Here is a 26,605-nt window from a genome sequence, read left to right on the forward strand (position 1 = left end):
AATTCTAAAGCCAGTGGATTTTATTTTAACTTTATAAAGGTTTTATTGCGGAAATAATCATTATCTCTGGTTTTATTGTGGTATTACGCAGTACCAAGAGGATACGAGTCAAAACACACTTTTAGCGAGCTAAAAAACCACAATCAAACTGTTCATGAAGCAAATTTATTGTGGTTGCTTATATTACTTCGATAAAACTAGTTGGCTACACCACGTCTCTTATAAACTTACCGTAAGTGGTGCGTACCCGATCAGACAAACCTAACAAAATTATAGCAAATCATGATATTCTGTTATGACGATATTGCTAACATGATTTGCTATAATTTTGGTCCCGTTAGTAGTTAAAATATCAAAAATTCTATCAGAACTTCTTAGCAGCAGTAGCAAAATTTGTTATGTTTTGATCAAATTTATATCAAAATTGGTTATGATATTTGTAACAGGTTTTGTTATCATTTTGTTAAAATATAACAAAAACTTCTTGGCCTTCATCTGCTATATCGACATTTTATTTCGGCTAAATGGCCAAAAATAGTACAACTATTTATCAGGAACATTCACAAATAGCACAGAAAAAAACTTTCATACATTTTCAAAAATCGTTCCGGCCTCGACCGGGATTGAACTTACGACACATCGCATAGAATGCAAGAGTTTTACCTCTGTGCCAGAACTACTCTTGAATAAAGGTAGATTAAATGCTTATATGATTTAGCCGATAGCTCATTCGGGGTTGTCAGTTTTTGCTTCGAGATGTCTATAAATAGACAGTAAGCGTTCAATCCAAAGCTGATATCAAGAAGACGAAGAAATCGAATCCGTTTTATCAGTGTTGCGCCAGTTTAAGAATGTTGCACGAATTGCAATCAAATATGTTCGGTGTTAAATCAGACTGGACCAAGTCGCAAATTCAAAAAATGAGTTAATGACAGCTAGCGATCAACAATTTTCTAAACTGCATTTTACTTTAATCAGACTATCATAAATGTTGCAAACAGCCATGGTTATCAGATGATTTCGAACGATTGATAGGTATTAACCATACAGAGCAACAAACTTTGAACGCGTTTTTCTCGAAGAGTTTTGTCGCTTGGTTCGGTTTGACTTAAAAACGTCCATATATGATCGGTGTTGTCAGACCAACCCAACTGACAAAACTCTGATTTCGAGAAAAACGCTTTCAAAGTTTGCTGCTGCTGTGTAGTTTAAAGCTATCAATCATTCGAAATCATTTCATATCTTTGGCTGTTTGCAACATTTATGTAATCTGATTAGAGTAAAATATAGCTTAGGAAATTCTCAATCGTTTGCTGTCATTAACTTATTTTTTTAAATTTTGCGGCTTGGTCCGGTCTGATTTAACACCGACCATATAAGAATATAATGCAATGACTCCTATGTTTCAGTTTTCGAGTCTGTAGACTTTTCTGCTTATTTTAGCAGGGTTCAACCACAGAAAAGATTAAAAACAACCATGGACATAATTATTTAAATGATGTGTACGGTTGAAAGCCCAATTAAAAAGTAAATAAATAAATAAATAAATGATGTGTAGAAGAAACTATTTCTCAGTAATTATGCGACCTATTTAGACATTTTTTTTGTTTTGTTTGTAAAGGTTTGGAGAAAATGTCAACTACTTTTGAACTTTGTAAACATACATAAACCGAGAATATAAAAGATAAGATTTTATTTTAACGTCCATCCATATTTTATATGTTGTTATGCTCAGTTATGTTCAGTTCCAAGCATCTAGCAATAAAATATAAGTGTGACTAAACAAGACATTCTCCAGCTACATGCCATTTACTAAAAAACTGGTTCTCTCATATATGAAATTCTACAATGATATTCAAAAATAACTTTAATTTCTAGTAATAAACTGCATGAGCGTGACTTGACAGGAGCGCCGTGTTACTGCATCGAGTACGTTTCCTAAGGTGCATTTGGGGGTTCAAAACCCTCCCAGAGGAAAATTTGTTCTGCACTTTCAAGCCTGAAATTTCACAGTCGTTCAGTAATCGTTAGCAGCTTAGAGCCGGAGTGATTCAACCTGATCTTGGGTTACTCGTCGCCCATTTCCCTGGCGTCTCTGAAGTCGCAGTTTTTTATTCAAAAAATAAAAAATGTCGCTTTAGACCTGGGAAAACCATCTCGCACGTTGAGTCCCTCTGTGTCAGTGTCGGTGGGGTTGTTGTATAGAACCGTTTTCCTTACGACGTGTCCGGTACACTGTAGTTTACCAACTGTTGCCAAATGTACGTTGGTAATCTCCCCAAACAGTGTTTGTTCCTTTGATTCATGCACCTCCGCTACTCTTCGGTTTCTGCTTGTACTCCGTCAAATGTCATCCGCAAAGGTGCTTGTGTCCTCCGTGAGCATGGTCAATCGGTCTAATAGGTTTTTTACATTGTCAGGTTCGTACGGCGGCTTATGCCTTTTAATCGCAGCGTTTCTCGAAGGACAAAGTAAGCTCAGTGCCCTGCTACTGGAGCTCCTCATTTGTGTTGTTGTCCGTGACTTCCAGCGATCCCACATACACGAACTTATTTACCACTTCTGGTCCGTCAGCGTCACGTCAACGATTACCGTCCGCAAAAAAGACACGTTCGTTTCGTTTGAGGCTCTGCCATTCATGTATTAGGACTTCGCCGCATCTATTTTCAGCCCAAACCTCCTAGACTGTGCTTTCAGTCTAACGCAGATGACCTTCGCCGTGGCATCTGGCTTTAATATCAAAGTCACCTGCGTAGCCAAGAAGTTTGCTACCTTTACTGAAAATCAAACCTCTCGTTTCGATATCTGCTGGTCAGATCACCTTAAGAGCGATGTTGAAAATCATGCAGGATAAGTTGTCAACAGCACCCTGGCTGTTTTTCGAAGAGACTCGATTCTATGGACTCTAACTGCCTCTCCCAGTCGAGATTCGTACCTACAACCTACCTTGATGCCAACTGGGAGACAATATTTTAACACTTGTCTTCTATTATTTCAATATCAAGGTTGAATAAGGAACATTTAATTTCAACCCAAATAGATTTTAACTGGAAATAATTCCCGATTTCCTGAATAAACTCCTTGCGGTTAGGCTATGTTAGATTTTTTTCTTGTAAAACCCCTAGGGAACATTTCTGGCTACGCCCGTGGTCGAGACAAACCGTTTGCAAGCCGAAACAAGCTGAAATTGCTCTGTAACAAAATTATAACAAGTTTTGATATAAGAACAAAACTTGTAATAATTCTGTTAGCGTCATTATTTTGTCTGATCAAAAATATAACAAATTCTGTTATTTCTATCTAATTGAGATATTTTTTTGTTATATGTTTGTTATAATCATTTACTCGGGATAGCTATACAAAATGACGCACCAATCAAAATTGATCTATTAGAGTTAATTTAATAGAGCTATTGAAACGGTAACACCCTGACCAAACAGATTTATTGCTATAGACTAATCTCAAGTTTTACCTTTGTTATACTATATAACAAAGGTTTAGAAATTGGTCGAAAAACACGAAATTGATTCGAGGCCCGGAGGGCCGAATCACATATACCAAACGATAGAGCTCGACGAACTGAGCAATGTCTGTGTGTGTGTGTGTGTATGTGTGTATGTGTGTATGTGTGTGTGTGCAGCTCATTTTCTATCGCCTGTTTCTCGAAGGTGACTGAACCGATTTGACCGCTTTTACTTTTGTTTGAAAGGTATTATTGCCTAGTATATCACTATTGAATTGCTTTGCGGTCCGACGTTTCGTTTAAAAGTTATAAGCAAAAATGTGAAAACTACGTGACACGCGTTTCTCCGGAACTGCGCAACCAATTTTAACGATTTTAGTACCAAACGGAAGCTCTTGCTATTACTAAGCTTTTTACCAAGTTTTATTGAAAACGGACAAGTAGTTTAAAAGTTAGCTTTAAAAAACCTGTTTTGACTAGGCACAAATGATCGCCTGTTTCTCAGAGTTGGCTGAACCGATTTATGCGCTATTATTCTCATTTGAAAGGTAATATAGCCTAATAGATCACTATTGATTTGTTTTTTGATTGGACGTTTAATTCAAAAGTTATGAGCAATCGTATACAACACATTAAAATTTACAATTATTTTCGATGATTTCATCTTAGATAATTTATCTAGTTTAAATTAGTTTGGCATCAAATTAGAAGTTTTATTGCTGCAAATATATCTGCAAAATTTCAGAAGAATTGGTTTTGCCGGTCAAAAGATATTAACCCTTGAACACTCGCGCCAACTTTTGTAACACGGTTACTCGCGGGAGACAATAGCCCAAAACCAAAAAACGTGCGCATTAGAGTTTTGACTAGGAAAACCTGGTTTTAGGTTTATCGCACCTTTGGAAGAGTTTTTTGAAATTGCAAGCTCTATCGTCTGGTAGAATTTAAATTTTTAATTAATCCCCCTAAAAGTGAAATAAAACAAATATTTTTTTTCAGTTTCAATATAACACATTGATGTGTTCTGTAAAGTTTAAGAGCATATTATTACAAGAAACTTTGCTGAAGACAGTAACCTTCTATCTCTTCAGCGAAGAGAGAAAAATCTTATTAATTTTATACGAATTTGTAAAATCAGTTTTTCCATTTTAGCTCGTTTTGTAATTGTTGTATGACTTTTTCATGTTGTACAAATAGTAAAAATACACAACTTTGCTGAATATAGTTTACCTCTATGATTGCTTGTTTAGGAACTGTAGAACTTTGATTATAAAAATATCCTAATTTTGTCCGCGAATTACTCGACTATCGACAGACGGATACATTTAAAACATTTTACATTTGCTGATAGTTTTGTTGCATACAGACACCATTTTTCCATATGGAGAAACGATAGAAAATTCCAGTTGGGGCCGATTGCGGTACACCTCACATACTGATTGCTTCGTTTCTGGGATGTCAGTTTTTGGTGATCTATTTTGCCAACAGTTTAAAGTATTAATGCATTGAATAATTATGGCATTTTGCTCATAACAAGTTTATTGAAGAATATACGTTGGTTAAATATCGATTTGTAACTTTATAACAATATGGCATTCTAAAATCAACACGTGTTGTACAAAATACAACAGCGTGAGTAACCGAAGGTTAATAAAAATTGATTACAGGAAATTATGCATAGTTCAAAACCTTTAAATTAGACCTTTACTACGCAATGTATATGTTAAATAATAATATTTCCTCTTACAACTTACCTTTACTTGCATTTACTCAAATTAGTAATAACTTACTTATACTTACTCAGCAATTTCATGAAAAAAGGATCTATCAAAATTTATAAGTGCTCCCATTTTGATCAAATTTTGTAAACTTTTTCAATTTCCAAAAAAATTATGTAAATAAACGCACTACGCAACGTTAACGTAGACGAAGACCGTATAACAAAGGTTCTTTCACCACTAGGTGGATTAAATCGGGTTTTTAGTCTTGATCTTGAAATGCGGTCATACATAAATATTAATATTTTTTGAAACGATGGTTCTACAATTGATGAAGGGAGGGTAGGGGAAAGAAATGAAAATTTTTGGAGAAGGAGGGGAAGAACGGAAAGGAAAGGGAGGGAGGGGATATTGGTAGCTACGCTTGACAAGTAGTCATTTTGACTCCTACCTTTTGTCCAATGCTGGAAGGTGCATGAGTCGAACCAAGCTATAATCTGAGATTATAACCGGATTCGAACCCACAATACCCACCAGGGCATGTGGTTCGCTGGTACTTGTACCTTTGTAATACGACCCCACCTTGTACCGACTGTAATACGACCCCAGTGAACAACTTGGTTTGTATATCTCGCTTGCAACTGAGAAATACGAAATCATATCTGAACGGAAAAGTTATATTTCACATCACCATAAGAATATATAAGTACCAAAGTGGAGGCAATATACGTGCAAAATTGTTGACAACTTTGTGTAATTCTATCTTGCGTGGTTTTTAGAACACGCAACTTTCTTGAATATATCCTGGAATATCTTCTGAATATATGATTAAGATATAACTTAATATTGTAATCATCTATACTGCTTTATAATTCACAGTCATGAGTTGTATATGAGGACACGCACAACTGCAAAACAACTTATTGTTCACCTTGTTTCGACAAACTCTAATCGTTATACAATTCCAATGTATGCATTACGATTTAATGTGACACCAATGACATGCACACGATTTAATGTGGATTTTCTATTACGATCTTGTGTTATCTGGGGCATGTTCTGTTTCGGGGAAAACCGTTTGGTGCAAGTAGTATTAAATAGTATTTTCTGCCAAACGGTTTCCCTTCAAATATAGTGGTTTTCGCGAAAGGTTTCTCGTTTTAATAGTAAACGAAAATTTCCGGCAAAATACTACTTCGGCGAAATGATGCAACCGACAAGGCTGGGACGACTGATGCGTGCTGGTAGGAACTGCTCCGACTGTGGTGGGGGAAGCAGATGCCTCCATGATGCCAGAAACGTTGAGTCCCAGCATCCAATCATCCGACAGCGAAGTGATGGTGGTGTTCGTAGAGTCAAAAACAACAACTTTATATTGAAATATAAAACCTATTTAATATTTCTCTTATATATGGCTGTAAGCATTCGAATTTTAGTGAGTTGAGAGAAGATTGGAATGATGAAAGTGTCCCTAAAATACCGCTTAACTTTCGCACTTTCTAGCACTTAGCATTTCTTAATTTTCAATTCAATTCAATTCTCTGCCGACCTGGCACTGAAATGCTTGATTCGGCCAGTCTCATATCTCAGCAGATCCTTGGTGGTCAGACCAGGATTACTGACCTTACAGCCAATCTCCGCTACACTTGCAGAAATGTACATGCAATATAAAATCAATGCAATAATACATTAAATGGGTTCCGATAATCGCAAAAGCGCTCTCTCATAAGATTTGCACGGGAAATGTAAAACAAATTGTATTATTAGAGTAAAAACCAGAATATTCCATGAAGAACACTATTTCACTGTTTTGTGAATTTAAATTTTGTCTTGTTTTTAGGAAATTTGGGAGCAATCTGCTACGAGATGCCTAGTATAATTTTTACCACCGGGTGATTTTAGTTTCCGAATTCCAGATTCCAGATTCCGAAGTACTTGCCGATACAATTCTTTTAAGGGGACATAAATGACTAAAATAAAATTACAAAATAAGTATCAAAATAAGCGGAAAAGACTGTAGATTTAGAATCTGAAATAAAAAAAATTATAACTTTTTCAAAAATTTTAGTCGTTCATGTCCAATTAAAAACTTAATATAAACATGGATTTTGGAGCAAAATTAAGTAGACTTTTGTTTTTTGACTATTTCACTATTTTTTGAATTAATATTTTGGCATGTTTCCAGGAAAACGTGAGCAATCTTTATAAACGACTTAAAATTACCATTGTTTCAGTGTTCAAGCAAAATTCTAAAATCAGTTCTGATTAAAGTTTGACTGTATGCCATTATTTGAAACCAACAAAAACCTAACTAAAGGAGAAACCATCTGCTCTATTCTAATTAAGGTTCACTGCGTTATCTTCCATTTCCGAGCCATGAAAGCCGAATGAACCGACTCATCCGTATTTTATTTCCGACATACTTGCAGAAAAATCCCAGCACCATCCGGACACCGGAGGAGGATCGGGGCAAGGAAAACTACACAATGACGGGTTGGGTGCAGCTGGACCGAGCTTCGCCTATCTCCCGCCACATAGCACCGCTGTGTTCCGAAGCTCAGGAAGCGACATACGCTCGGGACGCTGACCTTAAGGCGTGGGCTGAACTGCCAGGTAAATACGCATTAATAAGTTAGATTTCATCCGAAAAGTCCTAGGTCCTTTCATTGTTATTCTCCCCCCATCGACATGTTGTATCGAGCAGTTCTGTTTTGATGGCCGTTGAAATGTATCCCCGGCACGTAGGCTATTGCTGTCTCTGTTTCGGTCTCTTCCGCTTACCTTACCACGGTGTACCGTGAAATCTGTTGATTCAGGACAGGAAACTTTTCAGCACCCACAGATGACGCGATGAAACGATGCTGCCGGAGGGAAAAAATGATGCGTGCTGTGGATTACAGATTGGCAGGAGCTTGGTCTGCTGGGATATGCTGGTTAGCATCGTAAGATTGCGGACGGTGGCGTTATAGAAGGGGAGTGTCGTTCATTAGCACCGTCCCCGTAACAAGTAATTCATCTATGATACATTGTTAAGTTGTTAAACAACGACAAAGTTATTTGGAAAAGCTAATGTTTCAAACATATGTAACAAATTTTGGATTCAAATTAGTGTTTCCAGTCCGACAGAATACTCCTTCCGACGGCAATGAATCACAATCAACTAAAGCAGCACAATAATAGTAGGTACATAGCAAACACGTTGTGTTGATGTTAAACTTAACACCTACAACAGTAACAGCCTGCGTAAATAGAGAATGTAATTGGATTACACAAAACTCGGGAAAGTTAATTTCAGGCTTGAAAAGTTTTACCATAATTTACCCAACAATGTTCGTTGCTTATTTATGGTGATTGAAGTATCTGAGGTCAACTGAAAAATCCTGTAGAGACTAGTTATACTGCAGCGTTTATTTTATTATCCCACATTTGAAACAATGCAGAAGCGTTCATGACATTTATTCTTTTTAATATTATACCTGTAAATCTTACGTATTCGCATTAGTGCTTAGATTTAATACTACTAGAACAGATACTCTGTGGGTTTCTTGAATACTCACTGGCATAATCCGGATAAATGGATAAGCTATTTGGCGTAAGCGTCGTATAATTTTGATCTTGTTTTTGTCGTAAAATCGAGATAATCTGAATCTGATTTTTCTTGGAAAAATTTATGTTTGTTCTCCATCTCTTGATGCTATCTGGACACACCAGCGTTTTATATAGGAAATATGAGAACCTCTATATCTCTGTATGTTTTTTTCTGGTTCTACCTTCTGTTTTTTTCTGGTTTTTCTGGTTCTGGTTCTATTGCTATGTAGTTTCTGCTTCGGTCTTCAACGAATATTAACGGTAGATTACAGCTTCATGGCAACGAATGTTATACCTACAGTGAATCGCATCGTTACGTTTCCAAGGAAGAAAATTATCGAACAATTCCTTCTAGGAAACCTGATATGAATTTAGGATTTACTGTGCTCAACTGCCTGTTTCATGATCCATTGAACTCGTTTGACAGTTTTCCGAAGGGGAAAGGGAGGCTGGACTGAGGCAAAATAATGCCTCCCGCTTCCGCACACAATTCGACAACATATACACTCAGACATTGTCGCCGCCGCCGCCTCTGGGGAGAAGTTCATTTTCCGCAATAGCAAGCAATTCCAGTTCTCAATAAACTAAATAAAATCCATTCCGTTATGGCTGGGAGCACTATTGCTGTATAAGCTTACGAGGAAATATTATCCGGTCGGTGTTCACTGCCGGCAACCGGTCTTCCATAACGTCATGTGTTCTGTTCCGTGCTCAGTTACGTACAACCAACCAACCAACCAGCCAACCAACCATTCAGAGGCAAGCGGGATTTCCAATGGAATCTAACGACGCCTGCAGGAAAAAAATGTTTCATATCAAATTGTTCCGCATCATTCCTCCAGAATGCTATTCTTACAGCGCCAGATAGACATGGTAAAGCTTCAAGTTCATGCCTAGTTTGTTCGATTTATTTGGTTTTGTTCTTTTTTGCTATTGTAATGGTTGTATTTGTTAACTACTGTCCTGCTAACTAAATACAAATCGTTTATTTTTTCTGCTGAATTATTCAAATGCTCTTGTGGATTAACTTTTCAACATATTATAACCTAGTCAATGCTTTACTAATTGTATAAAAATGACTGTCTCCCACTTGTGCTTGAGATAAGACTTTGGTCTCGACAATCTAATCATCACATGTTCGAAACTCGACTGAGAGAGGCTGTATGAATTATCAAGATCGTATCATCAGTCCTACAATTGTCCTATATTATTACTAAGGAGGAGAAGCAACCGCAGGAATGGATGAAAGGGGTTCCATCTACAAAACAGGTGATCCGTACAACTATCGCGGCATATTTACTGACTTCGAAGTAGCATACGATACAGTCGATCTAAAGCAGCTAAGGCAAAGGCAGGTAATACACGAACACGGTTTTCCAGATAGGTATATTGGATTGAGTGATGTATTTTGTTCGCATCTCGGGGACAGTCTCAAATCCCTTCGAGACACAGGGTATAATTGAGACAAGGTGACGGCTTACCCTGCATGGCATTCAACATCGTTCTTGAGATGTGGATGCGAGGAGTAGCCATAGAAACGAGAAGCACGATTTTCAGTAAATATTAACCAATTTCTAAGCTTCGCAGATGACTTTGGTATCATAGCCAAGAACTTTGCGACGGCGCCCGATCAAATGAAAATAACATATTTATAACAATATGAGTTCGAAATAAGAAGTTTCTTATAACAAAATCTCCTTTGCATTTTGTTATAAACTTGGTCTCGCAAGTAGTTAAAATAACAAAAATTGTAACAAAATCCCCTCTAGGCATATCACAATTCTATCAAAATATGACATATTTGATCAAGTTTATTTCAAGATGAGTTACAAAAACTAGCATTCTGTCCTGCTTTATAACTAAAATGTAACAAACCGTGTTATAAGTAGCAGAAAGAGATAGATTCTTTGTAAAAAAATTCCTGTGTCGCAAGTTTTCCTATCACATTTATAAAACACTTTGCAAGAAATATCAGCTGGAGCTTCAATTCTGTAATATTTTTGTTAGAATCATCTGATCGGGCGGAGGCAATCTACGTCAGACTGAAAGTGGAGGCTTAGACTAAATACCTGAAAGGAAGATGCTCAAAGGAGATAACTGCGCGCCTTCCACGTATGAAGCTGACAGTGCACTATGGTCGAAAAAGCCAAAATTCCAGACAAAAATCAATATCTCGAAAACCATTGGCTCTACATATTTCATATATTCAGAAGATTTTGTTTAGAAAAAAAGACCTATCTTTTGGTATAATTAGTCATTAGGGTGGTCCACTTTTACTCGTTATAAATTTTTTAACTTTTTTGTCTTGCGATATAGAGCAATACTTTCTACTACAAAGTTGTAAATAATTTATTTTGCAGAAACTTTGCTGAAGAAACCAAATCTGTATCTCATCTGTGTATCACTATACAACGAATTTTCTAGATTAAGTCAGGATGGATCTTGAAAAAACAGTTTTTTTGCTCTAACTTTTTTATTTGAAAACCAATTTGAAAACTTCGTTCGGATGACTTTTGGAACGTAAAGTGATGCATTTTTTAAAACTTCTAGATAGTTGCTATCTATTGTCTGAAGGAAGATATAGATGTTTTCGATTCAAAATATTATAGTTTTCCACGGCGTCTTACACTTCCGTTGGCACATATTTTCGAAAACGGAATGAATGGTCTAAAAGTACGTACCTGGATCTACAAAATTCATGTAATGACATTTTTCCACACTTCTCCTGTTCTGAGAAAAACGCATTTGAAAAGTTAGTATTTTTCCATATTCAGCCCGCTGTGGTCCAATGGTTCACCAATATCTACGGTCCGCAGGGCCTGGGGAAAAGTTGGGTTCGAATTCTGTTATAATTGACTCCCATTATAGCTTGTTTTGTTCCATGTACCCGTAAGCGTTGCTTCAAGGGCCATCCCTTACCTGTTTTTTCGCTCTGCAGACACTATAAGCACGTTTGTTTCATTAGTTTCTTCTACCGTCCCCTGCATCTATTGTAAAAAAACTAGCGTTATAAATATTGCAGCTAAGTTAGAAAACGACGCTTTAAAACCTTTTTATTAAAAAATAATATTGGGGGTACTTTTAAAGGAATGGACAAACGCGAATTGTTTTCTTTGTGAAAAAATACGCAAGGAAACTCCGTCTAAAAAATCCGAAAAGTATGTGATGAAGTTTTCAAAGCATACAGTGTCGTAAAGAAGGACATGCCGGTGGAATTGAAAAAAAATTGTTCAATTGTAAGGGATACATGCATTTTTCTTCAAGAAGAATTATTTGAAGTATTAACAAAGCTCAACATAAGCTTTTAAGTACAATGAGGAATATTTCAACGCACCATTACAAATTCCTGGAGAAAGTTTTGAAAATATTGCAATAATATCCAATGATTATGATGTCCCGACTACTTCATCGATTGATACCGCATCCTCATTAAACAAGTCTCATCGAGATACAAAAATTAATTTTATTTTATGCTGAGGACAAAATGCAGCCCGATTTTTTTGTATCGATAGGTCGTCTTAAAAACATTTGGCCGAGTTGAGCGCTGAGAGAATGCGTAAAATCTCTCGTTATCAAGCCGTAGAAGTAAGCAACTGTGAGCTTATTCTGCTAGAATCAGTCTGCAAGGCGGCAAGCAAAATGGAAAAACTTGTCTATACAAAATATTAAAAAAAATTAAAGCAAATTCCAAAAACCTTGAAAACATTTTATAATACCTCGAATTTATGTTAGTTTTCTTTCTAAAAAGATCAGAATGTTTTTAAATAAGAAAACATACGCGATAGATCTACACGCTTAACGGGAAACTAGCAGTCATTAACTTTTCGTCGGAAAGCCCAATTCCAGAAGCAGTTTTTGGGCCCAAAAGCGGGATTCTGTTTACAAAAATGTAAATCCTGCGTTGTTTTTGCCAATCTGCACACCGAATATATTGAACAGAACAGAACAAAACACATGAACAGATTTTTTGTTTCAAACAAAAATACTGCTTTTGAAATTGGCAGAATCGATAACGACTAATTCCGCCTTAAACAAAACTACACAAGCGCAACACTACAGTCCAGAGATGTAGAAATACTCTTTTTTATAACGGCTGTTTTTCATAACGGTAATTTATTTTACAATATATGGAGCGGACGGTAGAAGAAAGTAATGAAAACGTGTTTATAGTGTCTCCAGAACGAAAAAACAGGTAACGGATGGCCTCTGAAGCAACGTTTACGGATCCATGGAACAAAACAAGCTATAATGGGAGTCAATTATAACAGAATTCGAACCCAACTTTACCCCAGGCCCTGCGGACCGTAGATATTGGTGAACCATTGGACCACAGCGGGCTGAATATGGAAAAATACTCACTTTTCAAATGCGTTTTTCTTAGAACAGGAGAAGTGTGGAAAAGTGTCATTACATGAATTTTGTAGATCCAGGTACGTACTTTTAGACCCTTCATTCCGTTTTCGAAAATATGTGCCAACGGAAGTGTGAGACGTCGTGGAAAACTATAATATTTTGAATCGAAAGCTTCTATATCGTCCTTCAGACAATAGATAGCAACTATCTAGAAGTTTTAAAAAATGCATCATTTTACGTTCTAAAAGTCATCCGAACAAAGTTTTCAAATTGGTTTTCAAATAAAAAAGTTAGAGCAAAAAAACTGCTTTTTCAAGATCCATCCTGACTTAATCTAGAAAATTCGTTGTATAGTGATACACAGATGAGATACAAATTTGGTTTCTTCAGCAAAGTTTCTGCAAAATAAATTATTTACAACTTTGTAGTAGAAAGTATTGCTCTATATCGCAAGACAAAAAAGTTAAAAAATTTATAACGAGTAAAAGTGAACCACCCTAATGACTAATTATACCAAAAGATAGGTCTTTTTTTCTAAACAAAATCTTCTGAATATATGAAATATGTAGAGCCAATGGTTTTCGAGATATTGATTTTTGTCTGGAATTTTGGCTTTTTCGACCATAGTGCAGTGTACAAAAACCCTCACCAGGCCAGTAGTTCTTTATAGATTCGAAGCTGTGACGCAGCTCGCGGTACACATTCGAGCGGAAGGTGCTGCGGACGATATTTGGTGGAGCACAAACTGACAGCGGACAGTGGCGGAGGCGTATGTATCACCAGCTACAGGCACTGCTAAAAAAGATTCCAATCGTAAATCTGGCGAAAGTCGATAGGTTACGGTGGGACGGACAAGTTGTAAAGATACCGGACGAGAGTGCGACAAAAACGGTTCTCTTCATCAATCCTAAAGCAAAGCAAAGCCTAGTTGCTACATTTCGTTATCGAAACAGGACCTTCTGTTTATTTTTATACTAGCTGACCCGACAAACTTCGTATTGCCACAAATTAACCTGTGTTGTACATAAATCATGAATCTCGGATGATCTTTATCACTTCTCGAGTTTTGCAAGTCCCCCAGTGGGCGGCGCTTCCGACGGCGGGTCACCGGCAACACTCGCGACCGGCTCGTCCTGAATGATCTAGTGTTACTATAGATAGTTTTTGTGGTCTTGTTATTGATTAATGTTTTATGGAAGAGTCTCGAATTTCTCGAGTTGGATTAGTTTTTGAGTTTCGCCAAAATTTCTGTTTTATTTGTATGAGAGTCCATATCCCCCTACCACAGGGGTGAGAGGTCTCTAACTATCATAAAATAAATTCAAGACTTAAAAATCTCCTACATGCTAAATTTGGTTCCATTTGCTTGATTAGTACTCAAATTATAAGGAAATTTGTATTTCATTTGTATGGAAGCCCACCCTCTTAAAAGGGAAAGGGGTCGTAATACACCGCAGAAAAAAAATTCTGCCATCTAAAACTCTCACATGCCAAATTTGGTTCCATTTACTTGATTAGTTCTAAAGTTATGAGCAAATTTGTATTTCGTTTGAATGGGAGCCCCCCCCCCTCCTAAAAAGGTAAGAAGTCCTAATTCATCATGGGAAAAATGGTCGCCTCCAAAAACACCCACATGCCAAATGTTGTTCTATTTGCTTGATTAGTTCTCGAGTTAGGAGGAAATTTGTATTTCATTTGTACAGGAGCCCCCCCTCTTAGAGTGGGGAGGGGTCCTAATTCACCGTAGAAAATTTTCTTGCCCTCGAAAACCTTCACATGCCAAAGTTGGTTCCATTTGCTTGATTAGTTCTCGAGTTATGGGGAAATTTGTATTTCATTTGTATTGGAGCCCCCCCTCCTAATGTGGGAAGAGGTCCTAATTCATCACAGAAAAAATTCTTGCCTCCAAAAACACCTACATGCCAAATTTGGTTCCATTTGCTGGATTAGTTCTCGAGTTATGAGGAAATTTGTATCTCGTTTGTACAGGACCCCCCCTCCTAAAGTGGGGAGGGGTCCCAATTCATCATTGAAAAAAAAATTGTCTCCAAAAACACACACATGCCAAATTTGGTTCAATTCGCTTGATTAGTTCTCGAGTTATGAGGAAATTTGTATTTCATTTGTACAGGAGCCCCTCCTCTTAAAGTGGGGAGGGGTCCTAATTCACCATAGAAAATTTTCTTGCTCTCGAAAACCTTCACATGCCAAATTTGGTTGCATTTGCTTGATTAGTTCTCGAGTTATGAGGAAATTTGTATGGAAGTCCCCCCTCTTAAAGGGGAGAGGAGTTATAATTCCTCTTATAAAGAGGGGAGGGGTCTCAATTCACCATAGAACAAATTCTTGTCACCAAAAAAAAACACCCACATGCCAAATGTTGTTCTATTTGCTTGATTAGTTCTCGAGTTAGGAGGAAATTTGTATTTCATTTGTACAGGAGCCCCCCCTCTTAGAGTGGGGAGGGGTCCTAATTCACCGTAGAAAATTTTCTTGCCCTCGAAAACCTTCACATGCCAAAGTTGGTTCCATTTGCTTGATTAGTTCTCGAGTTATGAGGAAATTTGTATGGCAGCCCCCCCTCTTAAAGGAGAGAGGAGTTACAATTCCTCTTATAAAGAGGGAGGGGTCTCAATTTACCATAGAATAAATTCTTGTCACCGAAAACACCCACATGCCAAATTTGGTTCTATTTGCTTGATTAGTTCTCGAGTTATGAGGAAATTTGTATTTCATTTGTATAGGAGCCCCCCCTCCTAAAGTGGGGAGAGGTTCTTATTCATCATAGAAAACATTCTTGCCTCCAAAAACACCTACATGCCAAATTTGGTTCCATTTGCTGGATTAGCTCTCGAGTTATAAGGAAATTTGTATTTCGTTTGTATAGGAGCCCCCCCCCCCCTCTTAAAGTGGGGAGGGGTCCCAATTCATCATAGAAAAAAATTTTGTCTTCAAAAACACACACATGCCAAATTTGGTTCCATTTGCTTGATTAGTTCTCGTGTTATGAGGAAATTGGTATTTCATTTGTACAGGAGCCCCCCCTCTTAAAGTGAGGAGGGGTCCTAATTCAACATAGAAAATTTTCTTGCCCTCGAAAACCTTCACATGCCAAATTTGGTTCCATTTGCTTGATTAGTTCTCGAGTTATGAGGAAATTGGTATGGAAACCCCCCCTCTTAAAGGGGAGAGGAGTTATAATTCCCCTTATAAAGAGGGGAGGGGTCTCAAATTACCCTAGAATAAATTCTTGTCACCGAAAACACCCACATGCCAAATTTGGTTCTATTTGCTTAATTAGTTCTCGAATTATGCAGAAATTTGTGTTTCATTTGTATGGGAGCCCCCCCTCTTAGTGGGGGGAGGGGTCTCTCACCATCACTAAAACCTTTCCTGGCCCTAAAAACCTCTACATGCAAATTTTCACGCCGATTGGTTCAGTAGTTTTTGATTCTATAAGGAACACAAAACAGACAGACAGACAGACAGACAGACAGACAGACAGACAGACAGACAGACAGACAGACAGACAGACAGACAGACAGACAGACAGACAGACAGACAGACAGACAGACAGACAGACAGACAGAAATCCTTCTTTATAGGTATAGATGACAGCCTTTGCAGCCAGCTGTTATAGTACAGGACAATTACAGCGCCAGTTGCTACGATCCTATTGACGCTATCAGCCTCTCCCAGTCGAGATTCGAACATACGACGACTGGCTTATTAGGCCAGCATCATAACTCGAGGCCAATGATGGAGGTCATCGACCCCACCGACACCAAAAACATAGGGGCCCAACATACAAGCTGATTCAACCAGATCGAAAGCGATTTGCGACTTCTGAGACGTCTGGGAAATTGACATTGACACAAGTTCTATCAGAGGCTCAACGAATCTCGCAAAGAGTTTGTGCCGAGGGCCGAAATGTGCAGAGATAAAGATGGAGGTATCTTAACAACCGTGCGCTGATCGAAAGGTGGATGTAGCACTACGATGAACATCTGAATGGTGTGCAGTCGGAAGACCATGATAGCGGAGGAAATGCCTACATTGGTGTAGCAATCAACGAAGATGTGACACGCTACCCCTAACGATAAGGGAAGTAAAAGAAGCCATCCAGTGGTTGATGAACAACAAAGCAGCGGGAAAGGATGGCTTTGGAGCGGAACTTATGAAAATGGTCCCGGACAAGTTGGCTGGCTGTCTGCATCAACTGATTGTTAAGATTTGGGATACGGAACGACTACCGGAGAAGTGGAAAAACGGAGTTATCTGCCCTTGTACAAGAAAGGCGATAAGCTGGATTGTGAGAACTACCGAGCGATCATTATCCTGAATACCGCCTACAAAAGGCTGTCGCAAGTCATCTTCCATCGACTATCGCCAATAGCCAACAGATTTGTGGGAAGCTATCAGGCCGGTTTCATGGAGGGTCGGTCTACAACCAAATCTTCACCCTGCGGCAGATCCTCCAAAAACGCCGCGAATTCCGAGTTTCCACGCATCATCTGTTCATCGATTTCAAAGCCGCATATGATAGTGCAAACCGACAAGAGCTATTGAAAATTTTGGACAAAAACGGCTTTCCGGGTAAGCTTATTAAACTTATCATGGTTACGATGGATGGGATCCAGTGCTGTGTGAGAATGTCGGGTGCATTTGCGGACTCATTCGAATCTCGCAGGGGCTTCGACAAGGAGATGGTCTTTCCTGCCTGCTATTCAACATTGCGCTTGAAGGTGTTATAAGACGAGCGGCGATCGAAATGCAGGGTATGATTTTTAATAAATCCAGTCAATTTATCTGCTTTGCTGACGACGTGGATGCTGTCGGCAGAACATTTGAGGCGGTGGAAGATCAGTACACCAGACTAAAACGCGAAGCAGAGAAGATTGGGTTGAAGATAAATACGTCTAAAACAAAGTATATGCTGGCGGGCGGGACCGAGCGCGACAGGGCCTGCTTGGGCAGTACCGTGGTAATCGACGGGGAAGAGTTTGAGGTAGTCGACGACTTTGGATACCTTGGCTCACTGGCAACAGAGAACAACAATACCAGCGGTGAGAATAAAAGGCCTATTATATGCAGAAGTCGGGCGTACTACGGACTGGATTACCTACGAATGGCCGAAACACAAATGGCCGAATCACGAATGGCCGAAACGCAAATGGCCGAAATTACAAATGGCATAATATATCTAATGGCCGAAGCACGAAAGGCCGAATCACAAAAGGCCGAACATCATATTTGGCCGAAAATATTCACGGCCTTCGACCTGCAAAAACGTGGGGTACATGATATCCTTACTCGCTGTCGCTCCTTCGGATTTAACTAAGGGATAATCCCCGATTAAAGTTATTGGTCATCTACTTGTCAATTCATGTTTTCATTGAATAGTTATTTAGGCATTCTGGAAAAATTCGGCCTTTCGTGATTCGGCCATTCGTGATTCGACTATTTGTGATTTGGCCTTTCGTGATTCGGCCTTCTGTGAGTGCTGTTGAAATTCGACCATTTGGATTTCGGCCATTCGTGATTCGGTCATTTGTGTTTCGGCCATTCAGTACCAGCCCTACGGATTCCATAAACACTTGCGATCGAACAATCTGAGCTCCCGTACAAAGTGCACACTGCACAAAACGCTACTTAGACCGATTATCCTCTATGGGCGCGAAACGTAGACACTGCTAGAAGAGAACCTACTCGAAGTTTTCGAACGGTGGGTGCTAAGAACCAACTTTGGAGGCATGCAGGAGAACGGTGTACGGAGGCGACAAATGAACCACAAGTTCTCGCGTCTCTACGCCGAACCCAGTATTCAGAAAGTGGTTAAAGCTGAACAGATACGTTGGGCAGGATATGTTGCTAGAATGCCGGGGCAAATATCCTGCAAAAATGGTCTTCGCATTGAATCCGGTACGTAGGAACAAGACGAAAAGGGGTTCAGCGAGCGAGAAGGCAGGACCAGGTGGAGCGAGATCTGGCGAGCACTGGGTGCCCATGCCCACGTAATTGTAAACTAGCTGCCATCGACCGAAACAGATGGAGTAATTATACTACGCAGGCCTTGTGATAAGACGTTAGGCCAATTAAGTAAGTAAGTAAGTAGTATGCTGGCATGTAGTAGAGAAGACTTGCTTTTATACCTTCAACGATTTGATAGTATGTGGGGATGATGGAGTTCTGGGAGGTTGTTCGACGGTTAGTTGGATAAACTTAGGTTAGTTGGCGATAAACTGGAAACGGAGTATGTCAACAGTGGGGCATAGATCAGCGATGACAAGTGATGGTCGCTACAAGCTGGAGTGACTCGACTACGGTAGGGAGGTCGGAGGCACGCACGATACCAACTGCAGTACGTCCAAGTCTCACGTTAGGCTATGAAACAGGCAGTCACCTGTGATATTTGGAGATAATTTGATGTATTTGCCGCACGCAGAGGTCTGAAAGCTCTGGTTCTCATACTTATACGCATCGAAACGGCTGTTAATCGCTAACGGGAATAATACGATTGTGGCTGGGAGATATATTGCTTCCAAGATACTAGTTTTGGTGTATTCCGGTATTGTAGGCATTTTAAAACTGATGCTTCATCTGCCGCAGGAGATTTACTAGGATTGGAGTCGACCCTGAGAGTCCTACCGATGCAGAAGTAGATGATAAGACGGTGACAGAGCTACTAGAAGGTCCAACTCCGGGAGAACAGAGACATTCCGCTGCTCCCATATCGCTGAACTCGCTGGAGTATTCTTAAATTTCCTCAATGCAATCGCTTCTGACTAAGTATCAACCTTGAAAGAAACCCAGTTTCTCGATGACGTCTCTGGTCATTGTGAGTTGGAAATGCGACAGATACAAATGACCGTGTTGTGAATGTGAATGCAAGTGTGGAGGATCACTTATGGTGTGGAGTATGAGACAATTTACACGCAGAATAGGTTTCGCTTGTTTTGTTTTCAAATTCGGTAGATCATATTGCAAATTGCATCAAAGACGCGCAATGCAAGAAACTTGCACAGAGCATGCTTGTAAAATCTCAGTAGCGAGCTGTCAATTATTCATGTCAATTTATTGCGATTGATAACTCGCAATAAGTTGACTTGCAAACTGTTTAAAAGATTCGCGTTTTTGATGCAATTTGCAATATGATATCGATGTACGATTGCTTTTCAAATTCGCTATCCTAGAGAAGAAACATGAATGAGGCTTTGCATATTATTTACGTCATACATGTCACAAATGCTTTTTTAAGACTCACCTAACTTTGAAAAACAGTTGTTTGCACTAAACGACGCTAAAATTTTCGAACGACATGGGCACCAGCTGTAGTTGCAATTTTATTCCTCATCGACATGGCATTAACTTGTTCCATGATTCCCACAAACTACAGCGGGAGATATCATATCGCAAACGCAAAACTTTGTATCGTCCAAATCTGCTGTCGTATGTTGCCTGATCGCCTGATGCCATTCTATACAATATTGCATCATCGGTTCGAACAACCGTTCAAATGTTATCCAAAAGTTTATTTGCCAATGTTTTCCGGATCACTCCACTTTTCGTTCTCTTCTCGCACGGACCACCTATTTCAATGTGTACCGAATTTCGTCAGTTGAATTTTTGCTATAGCATACACCAACCGTCTGCCCCCAATTATAAAAAGCAACACTCTTCTCGTTGCAGTTAGCTCTTCCAATGGCACATAGGTTGCATTAAAATTCCCTGGACCATATTATAGCTCTCCGTACGGTACGTTGCATCATGTACGTGCCCGACTGGCAATGGAAAGTAAAATGATTGATGATGATGAGCAAAGAAATATTTGTCTTCCATTTAATTCTACTCATTTCGCGTTTATTTCTACAGATAACAGAACTGAATTAATAAATAATAATTAAAGCATTTCTCAGATACAGAAAGAACACTTACAAATGGTAAGAGTTCAACGGTAATGGTAAGCGTACACGAAAATGGTTAATTGTATGAACGTCATTTCACATGATATTTTAATAATCGCATGTTAAAATTTATCTCAGCAACTTTATTTTTCCAATAACACTGTTGTAGTGATTGTTTGGCTACCACTTCCTGCTCGGGATGAATACAAGTTTAACTTGTACCGCAGCGGTTTGAGCTAGAATCTCGTGCAGTTGCTATTCCAAAACACGCGCTCCAACTGCAAACGGTGGGAAAACGGAAGAGCTATGCTATGATGTTAGACGTTTACGTACCTACAGGTCGCCAGTCCGGCGGGAATTTCCAAAAAGAGATAACTCCAAATTTTGCAGCCAGCAGTAAATTCTTTTGGTATATCCGATTTACGATGAGAGCGTCGGCGCTTTGTGCATTCCATTTTGATTGTTTTAAAATGTCCCCAATACCCACGAAATAAATTGAGTGAGTTAAATCCATATCTTCTAATAATAGTAGAACCTTATTCTGTCTGTAACAAAAAGCCCAGCACCACAGTGGCAACTAGCAAATGAAATGTAGTTTCAGCGTTTCAGTATTGTGTGCAAGTTTGCTTCAGTAAGATATTTGATTGAAATCTTACTATCAAGGTGCTGCACCCTCGAAGCTTTTTTTCCGTAACTCTACAGGCAATCTTGGTGATACCGATGTCAGAAGCAGACTGAAGGCGTCTAATGTCTCACTGTTGTTCGTATGCAGGATTTTGTGTCATTGTGTCATTAGAATCAGTTTACTTATTTTCATGAAAATACTCCGCTTAACTGAATCATACGCCGCCTTCAAATCAACAAAGGAAATAATGGGTCTTCAGAGTATCTTTCTGAGCCATATCCTAATATTTTTCTTGGACTCCTGAGAAAATTATCTTATATATCAAACAAAATAACCAAGCACAATAATCCTATGATAAAAAGAGCATCTTTTATGGAGGCATCTTAAGGAGAAATGAGTCGTCATTGATTCTGTAAATTTCAAAAGCAGTTTTTTTTGTTTGAAGCAAAAATTCTGTTCATGTAAATTTATTCTCTGTGTTCAGATTGACAAGAGGAATGCAGTGAATACATTTCTTAAAACAAACCCCCTGTTTTGGGCCCAAAAACTGCTTCCGAAACTGGGTTTTCCGACGAAAAGTTAATGGCTGCTCATTTCCCCTTAAGCGAATGTTATTCGATATGTATATGCTAGTCATCTAGCTGAAAAATTGCTAGTTAATGCCTATTGCCAGTACCTCGCGTACCTGTAGGCACAAAAAAACCGTAGTGGTCCTCAGTGTCTTATTCAGCATCCCCTAATCCTACCTCCTCGTGGTACCTGGCGGGATATGAGCCACCTTAGCGAAGATCGGGTAACTAGCACCGCTGAAAACTAAGGTCGGATGGCGACAAGGAAAGCGGCACTCATGCGTCCGTTAAGTGTTGGCAAATGAAATAGCCTTACCAGCAATGAGCGCATATCTCAGGTTAAAGGCGGCGTACAACAGCGACTGATTCGGAGCGAGCGCTGTGTTTTGCCAGCTATATCCAAGATGGCAGACCTGCCAGAGTGACTTGGCATCACATACCTACTAGGACCGCATGCTTAAAAAATTTATACTACTAACAGTTTAGGAAATGCTCCAAATGGTACTTGGAATGTCCGGCACGCGCGACTATCCTACCCAAAGAACTGCATAATGTGAAGATCGAGGTTATAGCCCTTCAGGAAGTGCGCCGGCTGAAGATAGGAGAATGCGCAGTTGATCCTATTGCGGGCACAACATTCAACATTTAAGCATTATATCTACTACAGTGGACGCAATAAAGCAGAGTATGGAGTCGAATTCGTATTACACGGAAAACAAATATTAGCGTGTCATTACAAACTGGTGGGAAGCTGTCATATGTCATATTTACAAAATGGGCCATTGTCTCAAATGGAACAATTATCGGAGCATTACTCTCCTAAATTCTGTACACAAAGTTCTCTTCCATATCCTATTTCAGGCTGTTGAAACCTTTGTTGGCAAATATCAGTGCTTTTTTCGAGAGGGACGCTCTACGATGCACGAATCCAAATGTTCACCTTGTGACAGCCCAAGTAGCAATTCTAAAGCCACTTGGTTTTATTTGAATTTTATAAAGGGTTCATTGCGGTATTAATCACTAGTTGAGCCCGAATCTTACGATCCGGAAAATATAATGTCTGTTCAGAATTCAGAAAACTGCGGATACATTCCATTGGTCAGTGTTTGTGAAGATGTTTAATCATTGTATTAGTTCTTTGAGTTCTTATATTGCATAATATAACACATTGTTGTACATAAAAGAGTCATAGCCGGAAACTGAAACAAATAGTTTTTTTGGTCGTATTGGATTTTATTTAACTGAATGAAAACATTATCTCCGCTGTGCTGATTCTATAGGCGGACAATATGGCTCTTTAGTGTGAGTGCCTCTGAACCGTCTATTGTCTGCCGCAAACCGATTCATATGGTCGGTGTTAAGTCAGACAGAACCGAGTGGCAAAATTCTGACTTCGAGAAAAACGAATTCAAAATTTGCTGCATTCGAAATCATCTCCTAACTCTGGCTGTTTGCAACATTTATGTAGTCTGATAAGAGTAAAATGCTGCTTAGAAAATTCTTGATCATTGACATTTGCTATCATTACCTCAATTTTTAAAATTTTGATTTAACACCGACTATGCATTCGATTTAACACCGAACTGAGCGACAAGCAATCGAGTTGAGCAGGCAAGTCGAGCAGTCGAATCAAGCAGTTGGGTCGAACAGTCGAGTCGAACAGTCAAGTCGAGCAGTCAAATCGAGCTCCAAATCGAGTCGAGCAGTCCGGACGAGTAGTTGAGTCGAGCAATCGAGTCGAGCAATCGAGTCGAGCAGTTTAGTCAAGCAGTAGAATCGAGTAGTCCAGTTGAGTAGGTGAGTCGAGCAGTCGCGTCGAGCAGTCCAGTTGAGTAGTCCAGTCGAGTAGTCCTGTCAGGCAGTTCAGTCAAGCAGTCGAATCGAATGGTTTAGTCAAGCAGTCAGGTCAAGCGGTTAAGTCGAACAGTTGTGTCGATGTCGAGCAGTTCATTCGAGTAGTCGAGTCGAGCAATTGAGTCGAGTAGTCCAGTCAAACAGTTTATTCGAGCAGTAGAGTCGAGTAGTCCAGTTGAGTAGATGAGTCGAGCAGCCCAGTCGAGTAGTGCAGTCGAGCAGTTGAGTCGAGTAGTTCAGTCGAGCAGTTGAATCCAGCAGTCAAGTCGAACTGTCGATTCAAACAGAAGTCAAGCAGTTGTTCCAGTAGTCTAGTCGAGCAGTTTAGTCAAGCAGTCGGGTCAAGCGGTTCAGACGAGCAGTTAAGTCAAGCTGTCGAAGCAAACAGTTAAGTCAAGCAGTTGAGTTGAGCAGTCGGATTGAGTGGCTAAGTCGAATAGTCTAGTCGAGCTGTTGAATCAAGCTGTCAGTCAGCAGTTGAATCGAGCAATCGCGTTGAGCAGTTGAGTCGAGCAGCCGATTCGAATAGTCCAGTCGAGTAGTTGAGCCTAGCAGTTCATTCGAGCAGTTGAGTCGAGTAGTCCAATCGAGCAGTGGAATCAAGCAGTTGTATCGAGCAATTGAGTCGAGCGTCGAATCGAACAGTTGAGTCGAGCAGTATAGTCGAGCAGATGAATCATGCTGTCCAATCAAGCAGTCGAATCGAACAATCCAGTCGAGCAGTTCAATCGTGCAGTTAAGTCGAGCAGTCAGGTCTAGTAGTAAGTCAAACAAATGTGTCAAGCAGTCGAATCGAGCAATTAAGTCGAGTAGTCCACACGAGTAGTTAAATCGAGCTGTTCAGTCAAGCAGTCAAGTCGATCTGTCCAATCAAGCAGTTAAGTAGAGCAGTCGAATTGAACAGTTCAGTCGAGCAGTCTAGTCAACCAGTTGAGCAATCGAGCAGTCCAGCAGTCGACTGAGAATACAACCCATTGCTACGAAAGCATAACGTCCTGTCAGGGACCTGTTTTTAGTTGCCTGATAAGCCTCTTATGACGTCCTATCAGAGACCTGGTTTTCGGTACAGACATAAGCCGACTGACTAGATTACCACTGGTTTTATTGTGGTATTGCGCAATATCAAGAGGATACGAGTTCAAATACACTTATAGCTAGCTAGAAAACCATAATAAAACTGTTAATAAAGCAAATTTATTGTGGTTACTTTTATTACCACGTTAAAACTAGTTGGTTGCACCACGTTTCTTATAAACTTACCATAAGCGCGGCGTAGCAATACAAAATGGCGCACCAACCAAAATTGAGCTTATCGCGGCTGCTTGTCAAACCGCAAGAAATCTGTTAGTTTTATAGAGCTGTTATAACGGTAACACCCTGACCAAGTTTTGTGCTGCTATTATGAAGAATGTTAAAGTTCAACACCAAAATCATTTTATAGGCGAGGTCATATTGTTATGTTTTAGCTCGCAAAAAAATATCCATCAAAGCAAAGTGTTTTGCAGAAAGAAAGTTATTTTCAATCGGTTTTTTTTGTCACAGGAAGCAACTAAAATGATTTTGCTAGAAATTGAGATTGACTTACTGAATATATTTATTTTGTTGAAACAACCAGTTTTTGGAAATTGCAAAATTTCAATGGCACGTTGATATCATCCACCTATCATATCAATATGCACGATAAAATTTGATGCGCATATGCTTTTGCAACACTAAGATTGTTCAAAATTTTATTAATTATTCCGTGGGATATTTTATTATGGCCGCTATAAACCAAATCGATTAGAATGATCTGACAATAAAACTTTAACTTTTCTGCTCACAAATGTATTTTCAAGTTGACAAAACTAGCGAACTTATTTAGCTTTTACCAAAGCGAAAAGCAAAAAGCTTTATTAAATTATGACGTTAGCTGACAAGCAGCGAAAGCTTAATCGGTTTTATTGCTGCTTTCAGCAGAGCGTGATACGACTACTTGAGAGTATAACCTGATTCTTAAAGCGGTTATGAAAATATTCTGAGGAGTGGGCCACTTAGTCAGAAGGCAATTTTATAGCGGTCATCAAAAAGTTCTGGTGGAGCTCATAGAGCAATACCAGCTCGAAACGATGTAAAAAGGCCATTTTTGACTCGACTATTTTTGATTGGAATGAAATTTTCCTGATGTGTTGGATACCACACAAGAATTCATTTTCTACTAAACTTGATTTTTTTCGTCAAGAATAACTTTTTAAAAGGGCGTATTTACAAATGAGATTATTTTTTTCAAAAAACCTTTTCTTGAAAACTAGTTATTTGATCAAAATGACGTCAAAGGAAAAGTTGCAGGAAGTTAAGTGCATTTTCAGAAAAAAATTACACTGAAAGAAAAAACTTTTCAGAACCATGATAAAAATCATGAAATGTCAATTATCTCAAAACCATCCCCTTTGATTTATCTAACTTTTTTTTAAAGCTAAGACCGCCATTACGCCTAAGCTTGTTCACAAAAGTCCAGCAAGTTGATGGATCCCGCTTTACGTTTGCCTTAT

The 26,605-nt window shown here is 39.1% G+C and overlaps 1 protein-coding gene across 1 annotated transcript in view; it reads left to right on the top strand.

The window, feature by feature from the left end:
* Nucleotides 1-26,605, top strand: part of LOC128742170 (out at first protein) — a 122,896-nt gene that overhangs the window by 93,804 nt on the left and 2,487 nt on the right. Inside the window, exon 4 of the mRNA XM_053838421.1 lies at nt 7,611-7,794. Within this exon, the coding sequence (XP_053694396.1) occupies nt 7,611-7,794 (184 nt within the window). The remainder of the gene's footprint in view (nt 1-7,610; nt 7,795-26,605) is intronic.

This window comes from Sabethes cyaneus, chromosome 3, assembly GCF_943734655.1.
Source record: "Sabethes cyaneus chromosome 3, idSabCyanKW18_F2, whole genome shotgun sequence".
NCBI classification, from domain to species: domain Eukaryota; kingdom Metazoa; phylum Arthropoda; class Insecta; order Diptera; family Culicidae; genus Sabethes; species Sabethes cyaneus.